Source organism: Drosophila melanogaster, chromosome 2R, assembly GCF_000001215.4.
Source record: "Drosophila melanogaster chromosome 2R".
NCBI lineage: Eukaryota > Metazoa > Arthropoda > Insecta > Diptera > Drosophilidae > Drosophila > Drosophila melanogaster.
The window spans coordinates 15,515,769-15,541,431 of NT_033778.4; the positions used below are offsets into that span (position 1 = coordinate 15,515,769).

Below are 25,663 nucleotides of genomic sequence, written 5' to 3' on the forward strand. Positions count from 1 at the left end.
AAAAAATGTCCATTGCATGTTTGTATATTTGTATTTATAGATATAAGTACATATTTCATATTCTCTTTTATTTTGTTTTGCTTTGTTGAAGTTGTTCAAATTTGCTGATTACGCTTGTGTTTTTTGTTTAATTTCTCTGGCGTGTTGGCATTAAAATACTTAAATTGGAGTAAAACAATTGTAAATTACCAGAATTATCTTTACTCTTTCCGCTGCTGACAACTATATTCTGCACTCTAGTCTATTCTTTTATGTTCTGCATTTGCAACTACTAGTGTGGAGTGAACTAAACTGACATATCCGTACTTACAAACCGAACGAACCGAACCAAATTCATCAACAATGGTTTTTTTGCTTGGTGCGTCTGTTTGTGTACTATGATAAAGCAGGTCTAGCATATGGTTTAGTTTATTCATTAACTCGTGACTGAACTCTTGGATAGTTTATTTAACGGCTGATGGAGTCGAGCTATAATTGTGGTGTAATAACATTTATTCGTTGACCGTGCTAAAAGCTCTAAGAGTGCGCAAACTTACAAGTAAACTCTTTCCGAAGGCTGCCTTCTGATCCTATATCCCATATAGTTAATATGTGTGTGCCTAACATTCCGTTACGCTAGAGGCTAGATGCTAGAGATGCTATATGCAATGGCAAACTATTTCATTTGCGGGGCTGATTGCATGAGAACTGCACTAGATTGCACAAAAATATGATTAGTTCTTTAATAACGTCAAGGTACGATTCAATTTGTCGGCGTTCCAATCGCGATCTCTACGGCTACTTAATTTTTCAATTGCATTGCACACTGCCTACAACTATGGATTTTCGATCTATTTTACAAATAAACTGACTGGGCTGCGGCTAACTTTCGTTTTCAATCGGGGACTCAACTACGTTACTCAATCAACCTCTAATTGAACCTCTAGTTATTTTGCGCTAGTTAAATGCGTTAATTTGATGGTGATTTTGCCGGTCATAATGCCACACTCGCTATGTACATTCATGTGATTAAATTAATTCTGAATTGTAATGCTCAACCGATTTGAATTTGAATTGCGGCGTCTACAAAATGCACACACATACATACTCAAACAAATGCCCCTGGTTGGGATTTAATACTCGGGATTCCCCCAGGGAGCATTCAATATTTAAATTAGTTCTGTCTCAGTTAGGTTTATCATTGGTAAATATGCAATTTATATTTATATTCATGAATATCCATGCAGTTGTAAGTATATATATCATAGTTGTATCTTGACCTTGGATTTTAAATTTTGGACGTATTTTCAAGTATATTTTGGTAGTTGCTTTTCGCTTTTACGCAAGTAGAAAAACAGTTCGAAAATATATACCTAATATATATATAATATAAGTGGTGTATATTTATGCTTGTATACACTGGATGAATGGTTGTAGATCTTCCAGTTGGGCTTGACCTTTGACACGTCCCCAACTGTTTTCTGTTGGATTTCAGTTTCAGTTTCGTTTTTGGGTTTTCTAAGTGTAAATCGCTCTTATTGTGTTTTAAATTGCAATTTATCTCAGACTCAGTTTTGGAGTGCTTTGGATGTTGGTTGGTTGGATGGATGGATGGATACGTTTACGGTTTTACGTACAAACGTTCTTTAGCCGGTGCCTTTGTTTGATCATTAACTTTCCCACGTTATTTCGGCACATTCTCAATCATATTTGTGTACGATTATTAAAGTATCTTAACATAAAATCGAATATTTAATGCAATTATTGCTTTCTTTCTTTCGTTTTTGGACTTTACACCAACTTCTGGCTCGGTGCTAAGTTAATGGTACTTAAAACGCCTCACAAACATAGTCACACAACCTTCAACATTGATAAATACAACTTAAAGAGCCTAACACTTATATTGCACTTTTCGGACGGGGTAAGAAAGCAAAAGAAATCATAAGTAATGAGCTACGTATACGGTAAAATAAATTTTATTTATATTTATATATGCATATATAAAGGGAAATTATAAATACATCACATCAAAATAATACAATTTACACATTAACTGCGACGGTGCGAAGCAACATAATCGGGGAGTAAGTTCCAAGACACGAAAATCTTAGGAAGCTTCAATTGCTTAGACGCAGCTATATAGAATATGTTGCTTTCATTATTACTAACATCGTATTGTATTGGTAATTGTATATAAATGCGCTAAAAAGAAAATGAGCTCAGGAAAGGTCATATGGAGACGAAATTATTGCAAGATCTTAATTATAAATATATACAAATATATTGAATATAGTCAATAACAAGTAAAAATATAAGCTCATCGTTAAACAAGTCACATTGATATCAAAAACAATTTAACTAAACTAAAGGCAAAGAACCATTAGAAAATATATCAGTAAAACGCTTCATTCCAAAATCGAAAAGCAAAAAACGACAATTAACTACACGAACACAAAACAATGGAATCAAAAGTGATTGTTTCATACATACATAATTCGAAGGGTCGCTAAATTTTACGCTCTCGCTCAAGTGTTCGAAATATTGCAACTACGCAATTGCCTACCCGGCTTAGTTTAGATTAGTATCGATTCGTTTCATTTAGTTTAGTTTAGCTAGATTAATAATTAGTTCTGCTGTAGACACCGCCTTAAACTACTTAGAGAAGCGTGTGGATAAGTGTACGGCATTTCATTTGCGGCATGGGGTGAGAATAGTTAAGTAAGCTTGAATATGGTTGGCATGAGGAGTATGCTCCGCATTGTTCGTTGCTTGTCGAGTCGCTTCTCCTTCGTCCACCTCGTTCTCGACATTGTCATCTTGGGTGGCGGCTTTAGAAGGCCGTCGAGCGTCGATTGGCATAGCACTTCTTGCCATGACTGTTCGCATCTGCAGCGCCGCTGGTTGCACGCAATCTGTGGCAGGTCGCCGGCTGGCTGCTGGTGGCTACCGTCGATTGCCTGCAATTAGTCCAACGCTGCAGCTGATGCGAACACTTTGGGTACAATCATTTACGCGCCGAAAGGTTTAGCGAATCGCCGCGGCTCTTGGAGCGTGTCATCGAGCCAGTCATCGAGGTACTCATCTCTGTGGCGAGTTAAATATATCAGTTAATGAACGCTATCCATATCCAATGTCATTCCACTCACCTTTGCTGATGCTGTTGCTCTTCTCGGCGGCCTTGTAGGCTCGCATCGCCTTGCCACGCTTGTCCAGCATCAGCTTGTCGGAGCGCACAAACATGCCGTGCTTGGGCTTGCACTGGAAATACTGAACGCCCTTCACGCTGCCGTCGTTTTTGCCCGTTGGTGTGTCCAATTCAACGCCAATCCAGGCACCGGGTTGGAATTCCGTGGTTCCCACAAAGCGAATGACGCCGCTGGTGTTATACGGCCGGATTAACACTGACTCGCCCACCACTATCCACTCGGGCAGAACCAATTCCACATCCTTGCTCTCCTCTGGAAAACATTAGTTAAATTTAATTATATAAAGAGACGGAAGCAATAAATAAAAGTAATAAATATTTACCATCAACTTCGGTGCTGCTGGTCATAATGCTAGAATCCAAATATGCAGCCAGACCCTCCATTTTGGCCACCGATGCCCGATGATTGATGCGCGGTGCCTGGGTTGTGCCGTTGTTATTGTTATTTATGCTGTTGCCATTGCTCGGGGGCTGGGTATTGGACTTCTTTCGCCGCACCACCTTTCCAGCGGGCAACTCTTCCCGGACGATGCCATCGCCTTCGAGCAGATCCTCGGAACTGTGGCTTAACTCGTCAGAGGACCTGTTGCCGTTCTGATTGTCTGTGGCAAACTCCGTTTTTGATTTAGGTTGCGACATAGATTCCTCCAGATCCGTTTGGCTTGAAAGTGGCTTCGGCTCGTTTACCAAGTCCAAGTTGTTGTTATTATTCTTTGGCAGTTGCGCGCATTCATCATCGTCGCTTTGTGCGTTTTGACTGGACTCCAGCTGCTCCAACGGATGCGTAAATGCTTCCTGCAGCTTCTTGGCCTGCTGTTCCGGTTGCTCTTGTATTTTAGCTTTGGGCATGTCCTTGAGAAAGGGGTTAACTCGTGCCTGCCGGTTTGGTGGCGAATTCGAGTTAACGCGATCGAAATCTAAGGAATACATTTATAAATATCTTATAGTAAGAATAGATAAAGTAATGTCCCACCTGGTGTCTCATCAATGCTCATGGAACGCATTGAAGCAATATCCTCGTTGCTCAGATTATTGCAGGAGACAGCCTGGGAACCGTAGCCACTGCTGGTGGATGAGCTCATGCTCAAAGTCGCCAGGCCGGTCAGGTGCTTCATGTTAGCGTTGGCACTGGACGTGTAGCTCAAGTAGCTTTGGTTCGAATGGCTGCTGACGTCCATGAATGAGTCCATGGTCTTGGAAGCCGTGAGGCGGGATCGCGTGGCCATGCTTTTGTTCTGCTGCCGCTCCTGTTCGTACTCGGCAGCATATTCCGAGTCGCTGTAGCTGTCCTCAGGCTCTTCGTCGAGAGATCTGTGTCCACCCAGTGGCTCCTCGTGCAACGTAGTCATGCGCATGCCCAGCAGCTTACTAGTAGCTGGCGAAGCTGTGGAAATATCAAAATGCTATGGTCAATGGATTCTTTGCAAATAAAACTCTAAGCTAATAGCTAGACAAACCACATACGTTTCGTTGGCGCAATTCTCAAAGTGTTCAAGTTCAAATTGAGATTCAAAAATGTTGGACGCGCTGCATTCCACATTTGGGGGCAGGGAAGACAATGATTATGAGTTATGTTAAGTTACAATGCAATTTACAGACTTTGATGAGTGATCAAACTAGCGAGGGATGCGACTAACTCGCAGCCCCAGCAACACACTATAGTAACATCAAAGGAAAATTAAACAAAGGTTTAGATTCTAGGGATAATAATCTCTACAGATGCGCGGCTCGTGCTAAGATCTCGTGCTGTGTGCTTTGCTGCTGTGTGAGATTTGTGCACCGGATTGCGTGGGTGGCTGGAATGGAGTGGATTGAATGTCCTGGAGATGAATGAACAACTCATGTCGCGATGACTTTTTTAGATGAGAGAGTTTTGGGTATGATTTAAAGACAGTTTTACCAGCAAACAGAACTAACACAAAACTACATATAAACACTTCTAAATTGGGCACAAACCAATTCCATTCATCTGGGGTCATGGGTTAATGAAAGATACACGTCTGCAGATGAGTGGGTGTATAGATGAGCGGGTTGTGAGACAGACAAAATAAAACTCAACTAACAATCAATGCATAGCAATCAAGAATGAACCTTCGGATTTCATTTGGGCATAAGTTTGGCCTTTACCTGACAGCAGAGATATTGAGCCTGTTGGCCGTGGAATTTCATATAGATAACGTTATGTTGAAAACACAGAAAAGAGTTGGACAGTGTGAGAAACCATATAGTAAGTACGATAAGCTATGTGGACTTGGTTCGGTATGGTTATGTTTTCATGGATGCATGTCAATTTATATGATAAGCAATGGAATGTGGAACAGTCGTGTGCATTAAGACGAAGAATCGCTCGAGTCCTCAGATCAAGTTAATGCGGTTACTCTTGCTAATTGCTTGGTTGCTGCAGGTGTTGCATCGAAGCAAAGCAAACAAATTGGGTTTTGAAAGTTTAACTAAGCAATGCGACAGTTCACAGATTCGGATTCAATTGTCATTGAGGGAGTTGCTCTTGAGCACGAAGAAAGCATAGGTAAACAAACAAGGATTTATCTTGTTGCCAATACGATCATTTCAATTTATCTGTATTAGGTACCACTACAAGTAACAAATTGCGTAATGCGCAAAGTAATCTACAAATTTTTTAGATTCTGTAACAGAAACAAAACTTGAAACAAAGATAAATCCCTTGCTCATGAGCTTGGCTTCAACTAGGTTGTGTATAAATTTTCCTGCGCATAAGCATATGCAAAATTACTTAGAAAAATATATAGTGTGTTTAATAACTCGGTTATATGGATTATAGTTTTAATATTGTTGCTCAAATATTAATGGTGAGTATATAGGAGAAAAATGTTTGGCTTGCGAACTCGCGTAGACGAACGAAATACCCACCAATGCCAAAGGCTTTTCCGGGAGAATCATCGCTGCTTCCTTTGCCTCCAAAGCTGTGGCGACTTCGGATGACTCCGCCTGCTCCTGCTGGACTATGACCTGCTGTTTGAAATTTGGGGAATAAATATAATCAATATTAATAATACAAAATAAAGCTTACCTGGAGTAAACTTGTTGCCCAAAGCGCTGTTATTGAGATCGGCAAAGGACTCGGATCGTCCCACATTCAGCAGCGACTCCATCGATGCATCGAAGCGCATAATCTGCGTAAGTTTATTTATGAGTTGCTTGCGTCATAAATGTGATATGCGTACGTTTTTTTAAGGAACAAATGTTATTCAACAGGATGAAACAAAAATGATTGAATTAAAAAAACAAAAACAAATAAAAACAGACATCAAATTTCCAAACGTTACAAAAAATGGCTAACTGAAGGGCGCACACAAAAACGGTATATAAGATAGTTAGTAGTAGAATAGTCAAGAGGGAATAACTTAAGAAAACTCCAACTACTAAAGCTGTTTGTACAGTGCTCGGCACAGGATACAATGAAACACAGTACGGAAAACAGAAAGGAGAATACTAGTTACTTACACTCCCGGTATTGGTGGTGTCTTTGACCGCCTATGTGCGCAGTGAGAAGCGTTTTGGGGCAACACACACACGTACACAGCATAAACATAAAGACAGGATAATACCAATACACACACACACATATAGAGGGAAATTCAAAATTGCAGGAAGTGCGCGCCGAATTTTGGATTTGGTTAATTTTGTCGTTTTTATCGGTGGTTAAACACAAAATTTTGAGGGTTAGTTTGGTGTAAGCGCATAGAAAAAGTGTGAAAAGAGAAAGAATTTGCGTTTAGTCAGACGTTTTTGGTTAATTTTGCTCGAGTGTGTTAGGTGAGTAAGTGGAAGCACATAATTCAGCAGCGGCGGCGGCAGCGACGAATAGTGGAAGCGGCGCAGCAGCAGCAGCAGCTCGATGGAATGAGCAGTATGGGTTTTCCAAGTAGCACACGTCCTTACCTGTGAGAAGTTCGGCACGCTGACGGTCTTGCGCATGCTGAGCGGCTGTCCATGTGCCGTTTCCAGCTCCTTGACCGCCACATTCTGCCGCAGTCTATCCAGAGTCAGTATGCTCTCCACCGCCGAAACACCGCGCGTGTATTTCTCTACAGGATAGGAATGTTAATATGATTCTAAGCACATTTATATTAGCATTCTCACCTATGTAGGTTTCGCCGTCACTTGCGGAGCAATCATCTCCGCTGGCAGCCAACTGTGCAAGAGACTCGCGGTCCTCCAACTCCTCGGAGGCTTTTGGAATGTTAGAGACCACCTCATAGGTGACACCGCTCTGCCAGATGGCGTTCTCTCCCCGCACAAGACGGAATTTCTTCAGGCGGTCGGTTAGCGTCTGTCCCTTCTTGATGTTAATGCTTAGTCGCTTGCGGAGCACGAGATCCATAGGTGCTGGGTGCGAGAGGCGTACCGTTGTGCGCAGAATGAGATAGACCCGCTCATTGGCCTCAGTGACACGGTTCAGGGCCTGACTGTCATGCATCGAAGAGTCCCAGCTGGCCACACAGCAAACATCCTTATCTAGGTGCTGCAGAATTTGCAGCGTGTAAAACTTATGTCCGTGCTCCTTGGAGAGAATGGAATTGATGCCGGCGACGGAGAGCTCGTCGTTGGTGTTTTGCGCCGACAGATCGTCACCGTTCAGGTTGAGGAAGAGGACGGGCACATGTGGCTCCATTCCGGACGGCGGCTCCCATGAGGCAGGTGCTCCGGGAATGCCCGAGCCAGGAGCTGGCACCAACACCGCGTTGCGTTCCTCCGTCAACGAGACCCACTGATGAACCAAGCTTAGCTCCCTCTCGCGCTCCTGTTCGTTCTTCTCCTCTTTCTTTATAAGCATCTGGATCTGTTGGTCAAGGTATTGACGCCTTCGTCCCAGTGCTTCGCTCCACTTCTCGCGCAGCACGGTGAGATCTTCCTCCTGGTAAGAATCCAGTGGTCGCTGCAACCGAGATCGCACTGTCACACTGCCAATGGCAACGTTCACAATCGACTGGCAGATAATGGGCAAGGTGCCAGAGTTTTGCACCGGCTTCACCCGTACATTCACCCGCCGCTGCTGACCCTGACGTAACTGGTAAATGCCACCGGTCAAGACCTCGTTGCGATTGGTAACCTCCACTGGCGAATACTCGCCGTTGTCATTAAGCTCGTGAATCTCCACCCAAAGCTCGATCTTCCGCGACAACTCCGCCCAGCGATCGACCAGGGAACGGGCCTTGGCTTGCTGCTGTTCGACTTCCCAGCCCTTTGTCTTGGAGAAGCCGGCACTGCGATGGCCCCACACCTCAATGGACAGAGCTCCTTCTATGCAGTGCTCCAAAAACTCTTCGTTTATGGTAACCGTGAAGTCCTGGGTGTGTTCAAACTTAAACACCATGTTCTGGTCGTGCGCCGTTGATTCAGCATTGATAACCGGAACAACCATCTCTTGGTGACCCCAAAAAGTGTACTGGCAAAAGACAAAGTTGGAGAGCGACAATGGCAGTCCACTGGCGCACTTGATCGTCACACGGCAGGTAATCTGATTCGATGTGGGATCCACAGGGTCGTCGTACTCATCCCGTGAATCGCCAGAGGATTCTGAAACTGACTCGCACATGCGGTCCTGTGGCATCTGGCCGGCAATCCGCTCGATCTCAACCTGAAGCCGACCCGCTACCTCGCCTTGCTGGCTAATGATGGGCGTGTGGTAGTCCAGCTTGACGTCATGAAACAGAACCTCCAAGAATATATTGGCCACGCCAATAAGATTGTGGTTCTCTTGCGACTCGTAAAACGGATCCTGTGGCTTGGCATTATCCTCGTCCTGTGGAAATCCGAGGTTAGTTAACATTGATTGGGAGATCCAAAACAATACTAGCTACATCATAGTTTAAACGTGTGTGGTGTTCATGTTTTGGGGTGGTGGGGGTGTGGTATCTTAATTACCTTGTCATCGAACTCGTCTTCTGAGAATGGCTCTATAAGGGGCTGTAGTCAGGGGTTAATTGAATGCGTGTGTGAATCGATACAATTATAAATGGTTAGTACACATCACAATGGCAACAGGTAGATGAAAATTAATCAAATCGATGTCAACATACCAGTCCGTTCAGAACGCGCTCCTTGTGCTCCTGGTACATCTCGCGCATGTCTATCAGCTTGTTTTCCAGCTTCTCCATCGTCCAGATCTGGCTACCAGAGTTTGTGCGCTTCACCAGAATGGCGGGTTCGCTGACAAATGCCCCACGCCTTCTGTTAGGGCTTAGATTAGCTGGCGGAATCTGCAGAGTGACTGAAAACTTGGTCTTCTTCTCCATCTCCTCAGCCAGAAAGTTGGCCTCCTGGACCAGGGAATTCGCACGCATAATATCCGTTTTCAGCTGACCCAAACTGCGACGAAACATCTCATCTCGTTCCTAAGAGTTAGAAAATATAGTGCAAAAGTATATTGCGAGAGCTGAGTGATCACAGCTTACCTGTGCCCACTTTTCCACTCGCATTTGCGAAGTAGGAGTATTTGGGGTAATCTTACCCATGCGCAGTGGATCATAAGGAGCATAAGGTGCATATGGTGTACTAGGCGACAGAATATTGCGTAGCTGCTGGAACTGACGCTCGTACTCCTGCCGTTGTTTTTCAAGCGCCACCTGCTTATCTTCCTCGTGCTGACGTTCCAGCCGAGCAATGGCCGTCTGGATAGGATCGTTGCTCAATTCGTTCTGCATAATCTCATCGCGTGCGAAATTGTAATCAATCAGTTGCGCCGGCGTCTGGGGCTCCGAAGCGCACATACTAGTGTTATTGCTCTTCGGCGAGTTGACGCGGAAAAAGTGGTGGTTGCCCCACAGGATACGGTCGCCGTTCTGGAGTGGTGTCTTTTCCACAGCAGCAGATCCGTTCACAAAGCAACGCGCTCCCTGCACTGGCTCCATGTACAGTCCACTATCCTCGATAGTGATCACACAGTGCTCGGGCTGGATTCCGAGACCGGAAAGTTGTATATCCGGCTGCTGGCCACTGATAGTGCGTCCGCCAATCAGTGTGCGATCCTAAGAGTAGAATGTATTAATATATTTGAATCAATGAGTTTTTAGTTAGGCCTTACCTTCAGATAATAGACCAGCAGCTCGTTAAGGGACGGATCAGCATTTAAATTGACCAAGTAGTACTTGTTCTTCTCTACCTTGATGCCACTGGCCTGTACACTAATGCCCATTTTCTCTAGAGCCTGCTGCCGTTCGTTTTGAATGCGTTCTGTCTTAACCAGCTTCTCCTCCCAAGTCTGCGAAATCTGTTTCATCAGGTTCTCGCTCTCAGCCAGCTTATCCTGGACATCGCCCACTGGTGAACCAGTGGCGTGTTTCAGCATACTTCTAAGGGTCTCCACCTCGTGTCGCAGCTCACGAATGATGCGGGCATTGGGATCTTCGTTGACAACAGCGTGGTTAACAATGCGCTTGGCTCGATCTGCATAACGCAGCGTGGAAAGCGTCTCCTCGTAGTTATCTGCCGATGGCGAGATTGTCGCTACCATAACAGTTCTGGAATTGCCACCCAAATTGTCTTTCAGCAGCCAGGTGAGCACGGAATCGCGGTAGGGAACGAATTTGTCGTTACCGCTCTTCTTGCCATTGGATTGATCGGCCAACTTGGAGATGACCAGGCCAAGTGTGGTCAGAGATCTGGATCACAAGATTAAATTAAAATATTCAACAGGTTAGTTTCTGCTTGTTATTGATTTGAATGACCTACATACCGGAAGACCGGTAGAAACAAATAATTATTTACTAAATATTACTCACTTGTTGATGTTAGAGCCTTCCTTGAGACGATCGCCAACAGCTCCCGTTTTCACAGCCCGCTCGGAGCCAGCCAAATCCACCAGGGACATGCGGGACACCTTCTCGCCGCTCACTCCCGTCGCCTGATCCGTGAGTATCTGAGTGAGGACCACTGAGAAGACGGCGTGGGAGCGCGACGACTCGGCATTCATATTGGTGGCGGCCACCGTTCGTGACTTGTTGCCTTCGGTCATGAGGTTATCGATGTCCTGATAGGATGTCACAGCCAGCTGCGACAGTCCGTCCACATATGGGCCCATAACATTGTGCTCGCGCACCTTAAGCGACTGTTTGTTCGGCTTGGGATCGAGCAGATCGTGGACCTTCTCGTTATAGATCTCCATGTAGGACACCTCCACCTTGTACATAAGCTCGGGTGTGGATTTGTTGGCTATGGCCGAGAAGAGTTGGTCACACAGACGTGGAATGATGCCCTTGCTCTCCTGGGTGCCCATCATCGTGTAGGACTTGCCAGAACCTGAAAATTTGAATAAAAGATTAATGAAATACGCACAGATGGTGAGTCACACATGATGGATCTTACCTGTCTGGCCGTAAGCGAATATGCACGCATTATAGCCCTGGAATGCATTATCCAGAATTCCACGTCCCACGCAATCGAACACTGTCTCCTGGGACGCAAAGTTCTCGTCCTCGGGGTTCAATGAGTAAAAGCAGTGATCGAATGCGAATGTCTTTGGTTGTTTTCTGTATTAAAACGAAGGTTGAAAGGCATTAAGCAAACCGTTTGGCATTACAAAGGCATTACAGCGCGGCTATAAGCCGCTGTATAATTAAATTGATTGTGAAACATACAGTGAATTAAATAATGCAGTAAAACGCACATCAAAATATTGAGTTTTAAGGCCACTTACCTCTCTATTTTTTCCAGTGGCGGCGGATTCTGCAGTATCGTCTGCTGTTTTTCCATTTCCACGATACATTTCGTATCTAGTTCGATTTCTGTAAGTAAAAGAATCCACTTTTAGACCTCTGTTCCGGAATATATTTATTTATATGTTATGTGTGAAATTGAGATAATTTCGCCTTTATTCCGCGCTTGGGGTGATAACGAGTTCAAAGTGGCAAAAACAATTTATTTTATACACTTGCTATAGCCTGCACACATAACACACAGTAGGCTGTGTGTTGGGTTTTTCGTACATGAGTGCGAGTGTAGAGAGCAAGGGGCGATAAATGTGCATGTTGGGTATAAAATGCCAATGCCACTATTATCTCAATGAAGGGAACCTTTCAAATAAATTGTAAACAAACGAAAAAAGGCAGAAAACTAAGTTGCCCAACGTGTCCATGTAATAAATATTTTAGCAGCAATAAAACAATGGGCGATTAGATAGTTCTCAAAACGAATTTGGATGCCCTTGATTTTATCAATTAACGATTTAAAATAAACGATATATAGATTTAATAATAATATAGATAATGTTTTTATCTACGGTGTGCACTCCTTAAATGCAGCATTTAATACGAGCAAGCGAGGTGACCTTATCGGGTTGATTATTCCATTCATCCTGGCTGGCTGGTTGGTAAAAAGAGTGCCAGCTAATAAATCGTGGAAATATTTCAGTTCCGATGCCTCCTCGTGTCCTTCGCATACTTCATTCACTGCGAACAAAACGGAACGGATCCAAATGGCAGAGAACGGCGAAATGGCAAAGGCATACTATATATCCATATCTATATCTATACAGCACACAAAACATGACGAGCAGGGGAAAAACAGCGACGTCAAAGCCAAACCCAGACGGACAGACACATTTGGGCCCACACACACACACACAAGTCGGGATGGAATGGTTGGGCTAAAAGTATAGGTATATACATATATATATCTATGTACAGCCGTATCCTGGTGTGCTGCCTGGCCTTTGGAACTTCCGTTCCGGTTTATGTTACAAAGCCGAGAACGTGACATGACATGGAAATGAAAGCCGCAAAGGACTCAGGAGCAACGAGCTGACCCTACCGGCTGGTGGCTACGGGCTACATGTCTTGTTCAAAGTCTCGAATGTGACGAAGGCGTGCCATAAATTATTTGATGGTCTCATTTGTAGTTCTGGTCAGTTGATTTGATGGCGAGTTCGTATAACCTCAAACGGTTTTCACTTCGCTATTGTCCAGCGCTGAAATTAACATACATATACTCCGCATACACTGGCATAGTGAAAACAGGTTAAGCTTTTTGGTAAGAAGTAAAGAGCTGTGACTTCATTTCGAGCTTGTTTCGCCGCCTGACTTTTCAGCTGCCTTTGCCGTGTCTTTGCGTTTGAAATTGCCTTTTCTGTTTTCATTTTACGCTCTGCTGGCCAGCTCAACGCGGAGAGGTCACCAGTTACGGACATGGCCCAAATACACTGTTGACTAATGCCAGTCACTGCAAGTGTGTAACACGCTGGGTATCGCAAAATACAAGCCTTTATCAGCCCAGTGATAACGATTCTGCGTTGCTTATCGCAGACTTTCCGGTGACTACGACTACTACTCTCTTCAGACACCAAAACAGCAACGGATCAAACAAGCCAAAAACATGACAAAGTACAACATCGATACACGGTCAAACTTCTAAAAATACACGCGGTTACCAAGTCCATGCGTACGCCTAACTTGGCCGGAAAATATTACAAGTGACACATTATGATGGATAACCAGAAGTAGTTGTTTGTTTGCCAATAAACAAGTATATACAAGTGTTACGGATACAATTAATTAGTTTCACAAGTAGCTGGCACTAGCGTGGTAATAAATTTGTCAAAATTACAAAGTTATTTGTAATTAAATGAGCATCTGTGATCGCAGAATTCATCACTTTAAGGTCCCATAGCTACTAAGACTAGTTTGTGTTTCATTTGCAAATACTTGCAAGTGCACAATTATTGCACTATGCTCCACAACGACTACCTCTAAAACCAGAATGCAATTGCAATTATCCTAATTCATCCATTAGCTTCGCTATAGATAAAGACCTAATAGGTTAGAGTCCATCTAATCGAGTTATGACAAACTGAGTATGAAAAGAAAAGCTACAAAATAACAACAGAAATGTGTTTTGATGGATTATACAATCATGTAAATATAAACAAACATGGAGTCATCGGTGTAGGTTTGTCATTCAATCAATTAGGATCGTGACCCATATAAATGGAATACTTTCTAAGCCTGCCGTTTGTTTATATGTGTATGAAATCAAACTTTACGTTATGCCAATTTATAAACAGAGGGTGCACCAAAATGCAATAAATGTAACTGATTCAATGCCTTATGTAAATATAAATAAGATGTGCAATCAAAGTTTGCCATTCAATCAATACAGCAGGGGATCCAAGTGGACCTTGCCCCACGCACAGGCACATAAATACAAGCATGCAGCACGCTTATATGCGTTTACATAGGTATCTTTTGCATATGGTTGGGTCGTAGAGCCCCTTTTCCGCTGCCATCCTTCGCTTCCGCCGACGCCGCCGCGAGTGTGAGTCATGGATGAGCCAAATGAATGATCAGTGTTGACATTGGAAACGCTGACGGCGCTGTTGCTTGTTTTTCATTTTTAGTTATTTTGCACTTGCAACACACTTCGTGGCTGGCAGTGGGTAACGCGAAATTAGCTGGAAACGCAAATCGTTTGTCAGACGAGCAGACCGGGGACCTTGCAAAACCATCCCAATCCATCCCATCCCATTACCATCCCGTAGGTAGACGCTGTAGTTCTGCAGTTAAGCCCTGCGAAAAATCCGCTGGCGCAGCAGTTGAAAAACGAAACCGTATTTCAAAGGAAGCGAGGAAGCCCATGTAAATTTCGTTAGCCTAAAAAAACAGTCGCTTGCCTGGTTGGTTGTTTGCATTATTGATTGCAGGCAACTGCAGTGCTTGTTGGCCATTGTTGGGAAACAATGTGAAAAAGTGGGGAAAATGGAAAGTGCGGGCCACTCAAGGCAACTCCTTATGAACTATATTATCAACTCTTACAAAATAAATGGAGTGCCTGGCATCTGATGTTATAATTTTATAGAAATTGCTTAACCACCCTCACGACCAACCGTAAAACTACTTTATTATACTAAAAAAAAGATGAAAGTTTTAACATAACAATAGATAAATATGAGCGCATTAAAACACAAAATTAAAGGGCGAATATTTAAGCTTTAAGTCTGTAGCTTTTCAGATTTACTCCAAAATTATTTTGTTTTTTAATTTACGATAATGTAACATTTTTGTACAATGAAAAATCAGAAATTATGTCTATCTGTTGCTTATTATTGTGCTCATGTCGATTGTGAAACATTTATATTTTGAAACTCCATAAGTTGGCGAATTTTTCTCCCAGTACAGGGGATTATGTGGGGCATGTAAATCGGCACTTACCTCGGCGATTGAAGGGTCGCACCCTTACGGCGACTTTGATCTTATCACTAGCCATCGCGGATGTGGATGCAGCGGGTGTTGTTTTTGAATCTCTATTTAGATGAAGCGGAGTGGATATGCGGATGGGCGGGGCTCCCTAAGCGGGGGCTGCAGCGGGGGGCGTGGCTAGCTCCTTCTCCTCGGGCTTCGTTGCTTTTGACTTTTATGACCGTTAGTTGTTAGCGGTAGTTGTCGTCCTCGCGGGAGTTATGAGCACGCAATCTGGAAGGCAGGTGGAAGTCGTAAGCTGACTCACAAGTAAGTGGCTTTTGTGGAGCGCCAAAAAAAATAAATTATATATATTGTGTGAGTTCAATTAGCGCCACGCACACACGCGCACACATGTCTAACAGTAAGTGGGTGGTGCGGGGGGTGGTTTTCCATTTCGTTCTCGCCGTTTGTCATTCACTTTGTTTTGCTTTTGCTTTTTTGCTTTGTTGTTACTACACACACACACACTTGCACGCACACGGATACGTTTTATTGTCATGTGCTGGCATTCCGTTATTTACGCGAGACACACTCAAATATTTACTGGAAATTAGCTAATTAAGAATGTGATTCTAGTGTCCTGTCCGATTTTTCAGGGCTGTCCAAATAAATGCGAATATGTACATACAGACTTGATATTCTTTTCGCACTTTCACACACAACTACACCCCCACACACACACAGATCAGCAGGTATGCACTATGCACAGGTAGCTCTTTTTAACCCTCAAAAGCCACGCGAAATACAAAAACTTTACGAGCTCCACGAAAAGTTGGCGAAAAGCAACGCCAGGCTCCACCGCCCGCGCAAAAAAGTCTCGAACGCAGTGTGCGACTTCTTTGAAGAATCGATTTTTATGGCTCTTTTTCTTTCGAGGGGAGCAACACAAATGGGGGCCTCTTTTGGCTGCACACTCGCATTGTTTTCATTTGGGATATGCTTATCGTTTGACCGCACCTTTAGCTCCTTCGTTTTCGCACTTGGTTTCACTTCAATTTTGATTTTCTGTATTGCGTTTTCATTTTTCGCGTTTTCGTTTTTCTCAGCAATTTTTACTAGTGATGCAGAATCATCGATTGCTCTTGCGACTATCGATGAGTGTGACCGTGTGCAGGGTGCCCAAGAAATACCACAGTTTTCTTTTCTAAAAATACCAAAAACGATGTGCTTAATTCTAGTTTGGGTGGGTGAACTCGCTAAGTTCTAAAATTGAATTTTAGTGTGACCATTCACAGACCGAAAAAAGGGCTTTTTAAAATATCGTTATTTTCAAACTTTGGATCTATTAAAAAAGTGAATATATATATAATGATGTTATTGCAAATATTATATAAAGGTAACATATACAAAGGTAGAAGTATTGTCCAGCTAGAATGTTAAAAAATATTTAATAATTTTAAAATTAAATAAAACTCGTTTACTTAGCGTACTACAAACTAAAGTAAATAATCTGACCACGATCTTAAAATCATTTGAATTATCTTTTAAGAACGAATTCTTTGAGTCCCAGATTCCCCGGACCATTTTTTTTCAAACCAATGTATACTTTTTTTATGAAATAATCATAAGTTTTACTTATAGAACGTCATATTAGATTTAATTTGTTGTTTGACTTGTCATTTATTAATTTAATGTGGAAATATATCGGCTTCTTCCGTTGTATATTCCTGTAATTTATTTTGACCCTGTTGGAAAATAACCGTTCCCTAGTGGAACCATTCCATTTGCAATTGCATTTTAAGTGGCACTTCCTGTTTTGCAATGCTGATTTTCAGTACAGTGAAACCTATTTTGTTCCAAAAAAACTGAAGTTGGGTCGCATAAGTGGGCAACTTGATCAGTTGCGTTTTACTTTTTATTGATATTGATATATAGACGAATAAAAAAGCTACCAACGGAAAATGAAAAAGAAAAATGTAGTTCCTGTAGGTTTCTAGTTTCGCATATGCAAGGATCCACTGCCTCATTAAGGGAGCGACTTTCAACTCGGAAGAACGCCTCCCCATCATAGCGGAGTCAATGAACGCGATCGATCGGCGTGAAAAACGAGAACTCAAGACCGGCAATTTGAGCCCGGCCTAGTGACGTATACGTGTGAACCAAAAAAAAATAACGAGCCGATCGCAAATGCAGGCCGTTCCGATTCCCAAAAATAAACAAAGCGAAAAGCAGTTTCGCTTTCATCGCTCGGTTTGTTTTCATTCGTATCTCATTTTTTGTTGCTGTTTTTTTATTAATTTTTTTAACTCAATACCCGCTTGATACCTGTTCACGTGCGTTTTGGGCGCTCACGGAGTTTATAAAGGTTTGGAATCGCCGCAAAGGGTCACAGTATCTGCGAAAGACGCGAAGCTGCGAGTGTCGCGCTAAAAAAAAAAACACACACATCCTAAAAATTAGTTTCGATTGCGAATCTTACAAAAGTAAATAAACAAGACAAAAATACTGGTAAACTAATATTTTTTGGAATAAGAGCGAGTGCCAAGGACAGTTCTATATTGATTGGATTATTGTTTGAAAAGTAGGTCACTTCGATTAGTTGCAGATCCCGGATTGAAATCGATCCTTGACCCCCAAACGCGATCATAAGCAGGCAGTGTCAAAATATAAATCACCATTTTTCCTACAGCCATTCCATTAAAAACCAGCGTGCAGCAAACATGGCAAAACCAGAGCCAGTTCGCGAATATTAGTTACAAAACCCATCGTTTGTCCAAAGAAAAAACGAGGGAAAAAGAAACCAAACTGGGCGATCGGGATCCGCAAAGTTAAGGTGAAGGTTCATTTGCATAGGCAAAAATCGGAAAATAATATAATAGTGGATGCGAAGCCAAGCGCAGATTTACGATTTACCCTTGAAATGGTTTCATCGAATAGCCATTAGCTGCCATAAAATGCAAACTGGCTATCTGGGGACTTACAACTGCGAATCTCGACGACGTCTTCGAGAGCAAAGAAAACATTAGCCATATTATATTTATATTTTCGATAATTTTTGGCCCACGCCTGCTGCCAAATTGGCAAATCGCCCGGGGGACTTATTCTCGAATTTCTACCTCAATCAGCCAATGCAAACAACGAATTTATTTGGAATGAGTACTTTGGGCAAACGACAATAAGATGCCATACGCCTGGTCAAGCTTAATGTATGCAAGTAAATTCTGGAGACACCAGATGAAATGATCGTAGCAATATGTACCAGGCCATAGTCGTTGACCTTTGCAGACATTTAGTGGTAATAACACTGAACTTGGTGGCTTCAATAGTTGGCAATTGAGTTTCCATGAATCAGCGCGCAAGTGACAAGTTCGACAGTTTTTGCCTCGGGCATCCGTAAACCTTCGGGTGACTGTTCATTGTAGATACAGTATCTCACGAATTTCTCGTGAATCGAACTAATCCGATACATTGCAGCTGACATTGAGACGCACTTACTTGTTCGGATGCGGCTAATTGATATTTGAATTGAGCTCTAAAGTCCTCCACTTGGCCACCACACCACTTCCATGTTCTGCGATTTTCCTTTTTAACCCTTTTAATGTAAAGAATATTAATTAGTGAAAAAATGTAAGATCTCACATTAAATAGCTCTCTAAAGAAAGTTCTAGATATAAGAAAACCTATATATATTGTAAATGTTTCTGAACGAAATACGTTTCTTTAGCCCATTAAAGCATTGAATCTGGAATAAATCACGCATTATTTGGACAGCTATTTCAATAAAGATACATTCGATGTTACCTCTGTGATCAATTTAAACAAACAGTGAAAGTTGGTTTCTTAAAAGGTGCTGATTTTAAGGAGGATAAGAAATTAGGAAATAAATTGATTGGGATCTTAAAGGGTTAACTAATTTGAAAAACATCATTACTTCGTTACGCGTCTCGTAAATTTTTTCCGGTAGGAAGTAGACGTAACTTAAGGTCCAACTCGGTTTGCTTTTCGTAACTCGAGTGCGTTCGTATTGACGGGTCAACAATTAAACACCTCTTACTTTTCACAGCTGCCGCTTCGTTAGCGGTTCCTCGGCATGGAAAAGCACTGGAGATTGGTCTTGATCATCAGCATCTGGATTTTAGTGGTGAATGCAGCCGTGAATGAGTCCACTTTGCGACGGCACCGCTACGAGTACGGATTTCTCAACGGCAGCCTGGAGTTGTCCCCAGAAATTATCTCAACGGATATTCGGGGAAAAGAAGCAGCTGCCATCGAATCACCGCATGAACCCCATCTCACCAGGAGCTCCGTCATCTTCGGGCTTACCAAAGTGGCCAACGAGAGCAATGTGACTCCCAGCTGCTACGCCCACTTGAAGCAAGTGCAGCGGGGAATCCTCAGCAGGCAACCATGGGCCATGAAGGGTGAGTGACCAGAACTTTTAGTATATATATAAATATATACAATATAATTTTCCGTATATCTTTAGTTTTAGATGCGTCGGGAACCAAGCCATCCGGCTTTGTGTTCGGCCAGAACTACTGGCTGGGCAGTCGGGATGGATGTGAAGGTGTCCGTCGGCCCGTAGGCATCACCTTGTCGCGGAACTACGAGCGAGTAATGCACTACAGCATCCTCACGCAAAGTGCTCCCTTTGGGATGGACTACCGCGTGATATACATGCGCCACCGCTCACCGTGGCAGGTGGAGATTAAGGTGATGTCCGAACAGGTGCTCCACATTGGATTGTGCCTGCCCAGCTCCTGCAGCTCCGAGGAGGTGAAGCAGCTGGCCAGGTATTATGTGGCCGGAGATTTGTTCGCCGCGGATGATATGTTCGATATGAAGCCGGAGGTGCTCTACATGAAGGACCTCCGGCTGAGCGAACGCTTCTACCAGAGGCTGACCTTCCGTTTGGTGGTGGCCGCCATCCTGGTAACCGGTGCCCTAATGCTCTGCGCCCAGCAAGTGCGGGTGGCCAAGAGGGCCGATGAGCCGGATCTGGGTCTGGCTCCGGTGGAATCAGAGTTGTGGCAGGCACTGGATACCCTCTTGAAGTGGCAGCCTTTTCAGAGTTTCGTGTCCTGTTTCGATGTGGCCAATAACTGGCGGAAGATCTCCGCCATGAGGGAGAACCAGCCAGGCGAGATTCCCATTATGAATGGTCTGCGATCGGTGTGTGCCATCTGGATTCTGATCTTCCATGTCGTGTGGTACATGTACTTCACTGTGCACAACAAAACGGTACTGATATCCTATGCGGAACAGGTCTTCTTCCAGTACGTCTCCACAGCTCCACTTCTCGTGGACGTCTTCTTTACCATCAGGTAAATATAATCATTCGATTATCTAATGTATTTTGCTGATCCATTTGAAAACAAAAAATTGTCCAGTGGCTTTTTGCAAACGTACAACTTCCTGAGAAATGAGCAGCAGCTGGACGCAGTGCGTCGCAATGGCCTGTGGGGCAATGTGAAGCTCTTTGGCAAGCTGCTGTTCCATCGCTACCTGAGATTGGGTCCTCTCTACTTGGTGGTGATGGGCAGCGTGGACTTGGCCTTCGCCTACATCGGAGACGTTTCCGTTTTCCACATCAACGAGAGATTCGACGAGTTGTGCCCACAGCACTGGTGGAGGAATCTACTCTTCATCCAGAACCTCTTCGATCACCGCGAAATGTGCGCCAATTGGAGTTGGAGCCTCGCCTGCGACATGCAGTTCTTCCTGCTGGCAAACATCGTGCTCTTTATTTACGCCAAGTGAGTTTGGATTTAAAATCGCAAGGAAATATATTATTATTTTCATTATATTTCTATCCAGGCATGAAAAGCTAGCCAAGGCAATTACACTCACTGGACTAATGGGCACGATAACGTGGTCCTACGGCATTGGAATCGCCAAGAAGTTCGAGTTCTCCTTCGACTCCACCTATGCGACTGGCACTCAGATATACACGAGTCCCTTTGTAAGAGTTTTGCCCTATATCGTGGGAGCCATAGCCGCATGGTATTACCAGGAGCAGCGATTCCAAGTGAGTGAGCTGAGTGAACGCCGGATATGCCGGTGGTGGCATTTCAGTCTCAAGGTGTTCGTGGGCTGCATCTACTCTACGGTGAAGCGGGATCTGGGTTACCTTATCACCATATCGCTATTTGTTCTGGGTCGCGCTCTGTTTTCCCTCACCATTTGCTGGATGATCGTGGGCAGTGCATCGGGTACTGGCGTTTGGTGGTCACGCCTGCTGGAGGCCAAGTTCTTTCAGCATTTGAACCGCCTGTCCTACGCCATATATCTATTAAATCCCCTGGTGATTGCCCTCGTTTACAGTCTGACCAGTACGAGCTCTGCAGTTGATCCCTTTCTGCTGGTAAGTTGCATTCTCATTTGATTTTGCTTTTTAATAATATTGAGTTGTTTCTTTAGAGCGTCATCTGCTGCGGGTTTACGATGATCGTTTATCTGGCCTCCATCGCCTTTTCGCTGGCTTTTGAGCTGCCCTACAGCAATCTGTCTAGTTTGCTGCTCAAGGGAAAACCAAAAACCTCATAAACTGTGATTACCTTTCATTGTTAGCATTACATCTAAGTCATTTATTAATAGAAAGTTATGGTTATAAAATAATGTTATCTTTTATTGGAATTTTCGAATTTAGATATAATATTAAAAGAATAATATTATAGCAACGTTGCTGTTGGAATTTTTGAATTTAGTAACAAACATACTAATAATACGATATTTAATAAGTGTAGGCGCCAATGTTTTAAATTTCCTTGTGGATTCCATTGGATTCCACAACGTGTGGTGATGATTAGGTTTGCACCTTCACTAACTAATGAAATCCACACTTTTGGTTGCTTTCAAAGAAGTTAAAGGTAGTTTTGGTTGTTTTAAGTTGTAAACTGATATTGTTAACCAGCTGACTAACTTTCCCAGTTCAGAAGTATCACACATTTGAGCAATATATTTAAACGATCAACCCACCGAAGTGCGAGAAAGTGTGACCTGCTTATGTAAAAGTGATTTAGATACCGAGCTTTTCCGAACTGACTTTTCCAAAGCTTAAGGTATTTTTTATGAAAGAACCAACGGACCCACTGACAGCGTCTAAAAAAAAAGATCTTGTCCAAAATATATTGATTAGTACCACTGCCATTCTGCATTCTGCCAAACGAACCCGTTAAACAGTTTGCCCAGACCCGGATCCAGATCGAAATGCCCAAGGAAGAAGCGGAGCCATCGGCGAGTGGTCTTGCGGTGGCCGCCAAGCAAAACGATGTGCCATCCGCGGAAAACTCGAATCACAAGGAAAGCGACGCATACGCCTCCGCCTCTGCCAGCGCCAGTAGCGCCTCGACCACGCCCCCACCCGCCCAGGAAGACGCCGAGGAGGCGGAGCTGCTGGAGCGTATGCGCGGCGATGCAGTCGGCAACACCATGTACAGCAGTCGATTCATCCTGAAAACGGTGATGAGGGTGGGAGAATTACTGCGGCATTCAACACTGGATCAGCAGCTGGAGGATGACCTGTGCAAAGTGTGGGACATGTCGGTGTCCCCCGAAGTGGTCACACTGCTGCTGGAGAACGGAGCCATTGATCCGATCATGTACACCCTGGTGGCGGGCTGTGAAGATGTGCGGCTCTACGAGATTCTTATCGGACTGCTGGGCAATATGTGCGCCCAGGTGGAGTGCGCAGAGATATTGGCCTGTGACCGCTACACGTTGGAAACCCTGTTCAAGATGACATACTGCATGGACACCGCCATGTTGATACAGCTGATGCGACTCTTTCAGTACATCATGGCCCATGTGCTTAGCGGCAAGGAGAAGTTCGCTGTGAACTGGTACATCTGCTTTGCTGCCTTTGAGAACTCCGCGCAGAACCTGGGCAGGATATTGCAACTGTCCGTTAGCGATGAACTGCTAGTAGCTGCACTGAAGGCCACAAATGCTGTGCTGGCCAGTTGCGCCTTGGTGGAGGAGGAAAACGCAAACTCCACGTTGAATCTAAAGCCTTTTGCGGAGGTCTTTCTAGTGCCAGAACTCTGCGAGGGGGTCAATAGCGCGTTTTTGCGACTCATGCGCGATGATCAGACAAAATTGACCGACGAGGAAGCTGGCGAGGACAACGAAGATGCAGAAGTGCCAGCGGCCCACGACAGTGATGAAGATGCCGACGTCGGTTACGACTCGTGCGGACCAAAAATAACCTGTGATGTGGAGATCATACAAACCTACCTCAATATATGCACCATTCTGGTCCAACTGCCAGAGGCGCAGGCCTCCATGGATGTGTATGCACCCAGTATAGTCAGTTGTCTAGCGCGAATACTGCAGTTTTTGCAGCAGCCTCTGCAACTCATTCCATTAGGCGAACGCCAGGAGGAGTATCTCGAGGATCTGGCGCACATTTGGAGTGTAAGTTTGGAAAAGATACTTAATATTCGACGTTCTATTTAAATATTTATTTTTGCAGCGCCTGAAGTACTTCTATCACAAGGAGGCCTTCTTAAATCTTTTGGAATTGTGGTATAGACTTAAACAGCACATTGACAACTACACGGGGGGAAGTGATCCCGACGCCAATGAGTTCGAAGAGGACGAAGAGGAGGAGGATGACGCTCCAAAGGAGCAGTATGTGGAGAACGCCTTGAAGTTGCTGCGCCTGTTGGCATGTATGGTGATAAAAGCGGAAAACTCGGATCTCCAAGAGATTGGCGATGAAAAGGTGCAACTGTTTGTGTCTGCACTCAAAGCCGGAAAGGAAGAAGCCATTTTCTCAAGGGCACTTGAATGCTTAAAGGATAAAGTGGCTAAGGAGTCGGGCCAAGCCTAAACAACATGCCTCCATGATGGATAAAGCAAAAATGACTGAGATTGTAGCTTGCAGCACAATATATTCTTAACTTAGTTAGTCTCTGTCTTTACCTAAGGTAAATCGTCCAAGGTGCCGGTAGCCTTCAACTTATTACGCATCATATCGCTCCATGACTGTTTTCCCAGGCGCACGCCCTTGTCGCCTGTGCTGCTTACTTCCAGTCGATTTGTATTTGGATTGCTTAGCACGAATTTGTTCTTGCTCTCGTTGAGAGCATGGGCTACATGCTCCAGTTCGTTTTCCAATTTCACTTCGGGGGCTGTTACCTCGATGTGAAGATTCTGCTCTATGGCTTGGGAAATGTGTATGATAGCCTCTTCTAATAAGTTCTCGGCGTCGATTTTGTTGCTCCCCACTAGCTCAGAGAGTTGGACATTTAAATTTCCTCCTTTGGTAGTTATTTGAATATTGCCATGTACTCCAGCTGAAATTGAAAGTTTTTAGCATGATGGTGTTATTCTTCGTTGTTTCGCATACTCATATTGAGATCCGACGACTGATGGACGTGCACTTCGCTGCTTTTGTGGACATTCTTGAGCTCCAGACGCCCAGTTTGTGTCTGAAACTTTGACTTTTCCACATAACAACAATCGGTTACAATACTGCCAGCTTTGGTGGAACAATTCAAGCTGTCTCCTTGCAACTTATCCATCGCAATGTTCTAAAAAAGAAATATAAAGGTTAATAATAAGATCAGATTGATAGTAAATTTTTTCTCACCCCATTTTGTGACTCTATTTGGGTAATCTTGCCCAGCAATGTGCCCTGGCAATTGATGTTGCCATTTTCACTGTACAAGTTTATATGGGTGGCCTTGATATTTTTGGTAAGGATGCCTTCCTTTGCTTTGACTTGCAGCAGTTCACTCTGTATGCCTTCCACTCGCACACTACCTTTTGCGTCCACAGAGACATCGGAACGCACAGGTATTTGCAGATGGCATTCAAGCTTTGAGGGCTGCTCCGCCAGTTGTTTAACCACCACATTGACCACCTTGTCCTCATCGGTTACCTTCACATCGAGAGAGACATTCGAGTTCTTGACATGGCCGCCAACCAGTTGGGCGATAAACACATCCCCGCTGGTATACTGATGCACATCCGCGGGCTGGATGCGCAGGAAAACATCGGACTTCACGTTGATCCTGGCAAAGGGGTTTACATAATGCAGGATCTCCTGATGGACCATCCGCATGCTCACGGCCATGGCTGGTTTGATGTGGGCTCGCGACTTGTTCGCGTATTGGCGTAGATGGTTGTTTAAATGTGTCAACCACACGCGTTGCAGAAGCATTATAAATCCAATAAAGAAATGGAATTTATTAGATTTGTTTACTTTTAAATGCAAAATCAGCTGTGGCTGCGTATTTTGCAGTACTGTATCTAAGCGCACTACCCAGCACCAACTGGTTATCGATTGGCTACGGGCAGTAGCCAACACTGTCATCCGTCA

General features: G+C 43.9%; 4 protein-coding genes and 1 non-coding gene across 9 annotated transcripts; 3 read left to right on the forward strand and 2 right to left on the reverse strand.

Annotated features, from left to right (window-relative positions):
• Positions 1–9: 9 nt before the first annotated feature.
• On the reverse strand, positions 10–16,491 carry Khc-73 (Kinesin heavy chain 73). 5 transcript variants are annotated; one of them, NM_001274070.2, is made up of 17 exons: positions 16,354–16,491; positions 11,862–11,949; positions 11,531–11,694; positions 10,948–11,464; positions 10,251–10,827; positions 9,622–10,194; positions 9,247–9,561; positions 7,307–8,969; positions 7,106–7,251; positions 6,668–6,697; positions 6,234–6,360; positions 6,074–6,172; positions 4,649–4,711; positions 4,158–4,568; positions 3,508–4,101; positions 3,126–3,437; positions 10–3,063 (listed from the first exon to the last, which is right to left on the reverse strand). In NM_001274070.2, the coding sequence occupies exons 2-17, from the start codon at positions 11,915–11,917 to the stop codon at positions 2,984–2,986; spliced, it is 5,727 nt and encodes a 1,908-aa protein (NP_001260999.1). In that variant the 5' UTR covers positions 11,918–11,949; positions 16,354–16,491; the 3' UTR covers positions 10–2,983. The 5 variants fall into 4 exon arrangements, with proteins under 5 accessions (NP_001260999.1, NP_001286462.1, NP_609201.3 ...); NM_001299533.1 differs by lacking the exons at positions 4,649–4,711; positions 6,668–6,697 and adding exons at positions 9,092–9,133; positions 15,367–15,627 and having other exon boundaries at positions 1,939–3,063; positions 6,074–6,175; positions 6,234–6,336; NM_135357.5 differs by lacking the exons at positions 4,649–4,711; positions 6,668–6,697 and adding exons at positions 9,092–9,133; positions 15,367–15,627 and having other exon boundaries at positions 1,939–3,063; positions 6,074–6,175.
• Positions 16,492–17,751: 1,260 nt separating this feature from the next.
• CG30471 (uncharacterized protein) lies at positions 17,752–22,014 on the forward strand. Its single transcript, NM_001274072.1, has 6 exons — positions 17,752–17,819; positions 19,400–19,757; positions 19,823–20,660; positions 20,727–21,092; positions 21,154–21,700; positions 21,757–22,014. Exons 2-6 carry the CDS (start codon positions 19,427–19,429, stop codon positions 21,880–21,882), a joined length of 2,208 nt encoding a protein of 735 aa, NP_001261001.1. The 5' UTR covers positions 17,752–17,819; positions 19,400–19,426; the 3' UTR covers positions 21,883–22,014.
• Positions 22,015–22,406: 392 nt separating this feature from the next.
• Positions 22,407–24,246, forward strand: CG30467 (uncharacterized protein). Its single transcript, NM_137200.4, has 2 exons — positions 22,407–23,751; positions 23,810–24,246. Exons 1-2 carry the CDS (start codon positions 22,546–22,548, stop codon positions 24,167–24,169), a joined length of 1,566 nt encoding a protein of 521 aa, NP_611044.1. The 5' UTR covers positions 22,407–22,545; the 3' UTR covers positions 24,170–24,246.
• On the reverse strand, positions 23,786–25,595 carry CG8187 (uncharacterized protein). The gene is made up of 3 exons (NM_137201.4): positions 24,932–25,595; positions 24,689–24,872; positions 23,786–24,635 (listed from the first exon to the last, which is right to left on the reverse strand). The coding sequence occupies exons 1-3, from the start codon at positions 25,502–25,504 to the stop codon at positions 24,262–24,264; spliced, it is 1,131 nt and encodes a 376-aa protein (NP_611045.1). The 5' UTR covers positions 25,505–25,595; the 3' UTR covers positions 23,786–24,261.
• Positions 25,119–25,532, forward strand: asRNA:CR45927 (antisense RNA:CR45927). Its single transcript, NR_133123.1, has one exon.
• Positions 25,596–25,663: the final 68 nt, after the last annotated feature.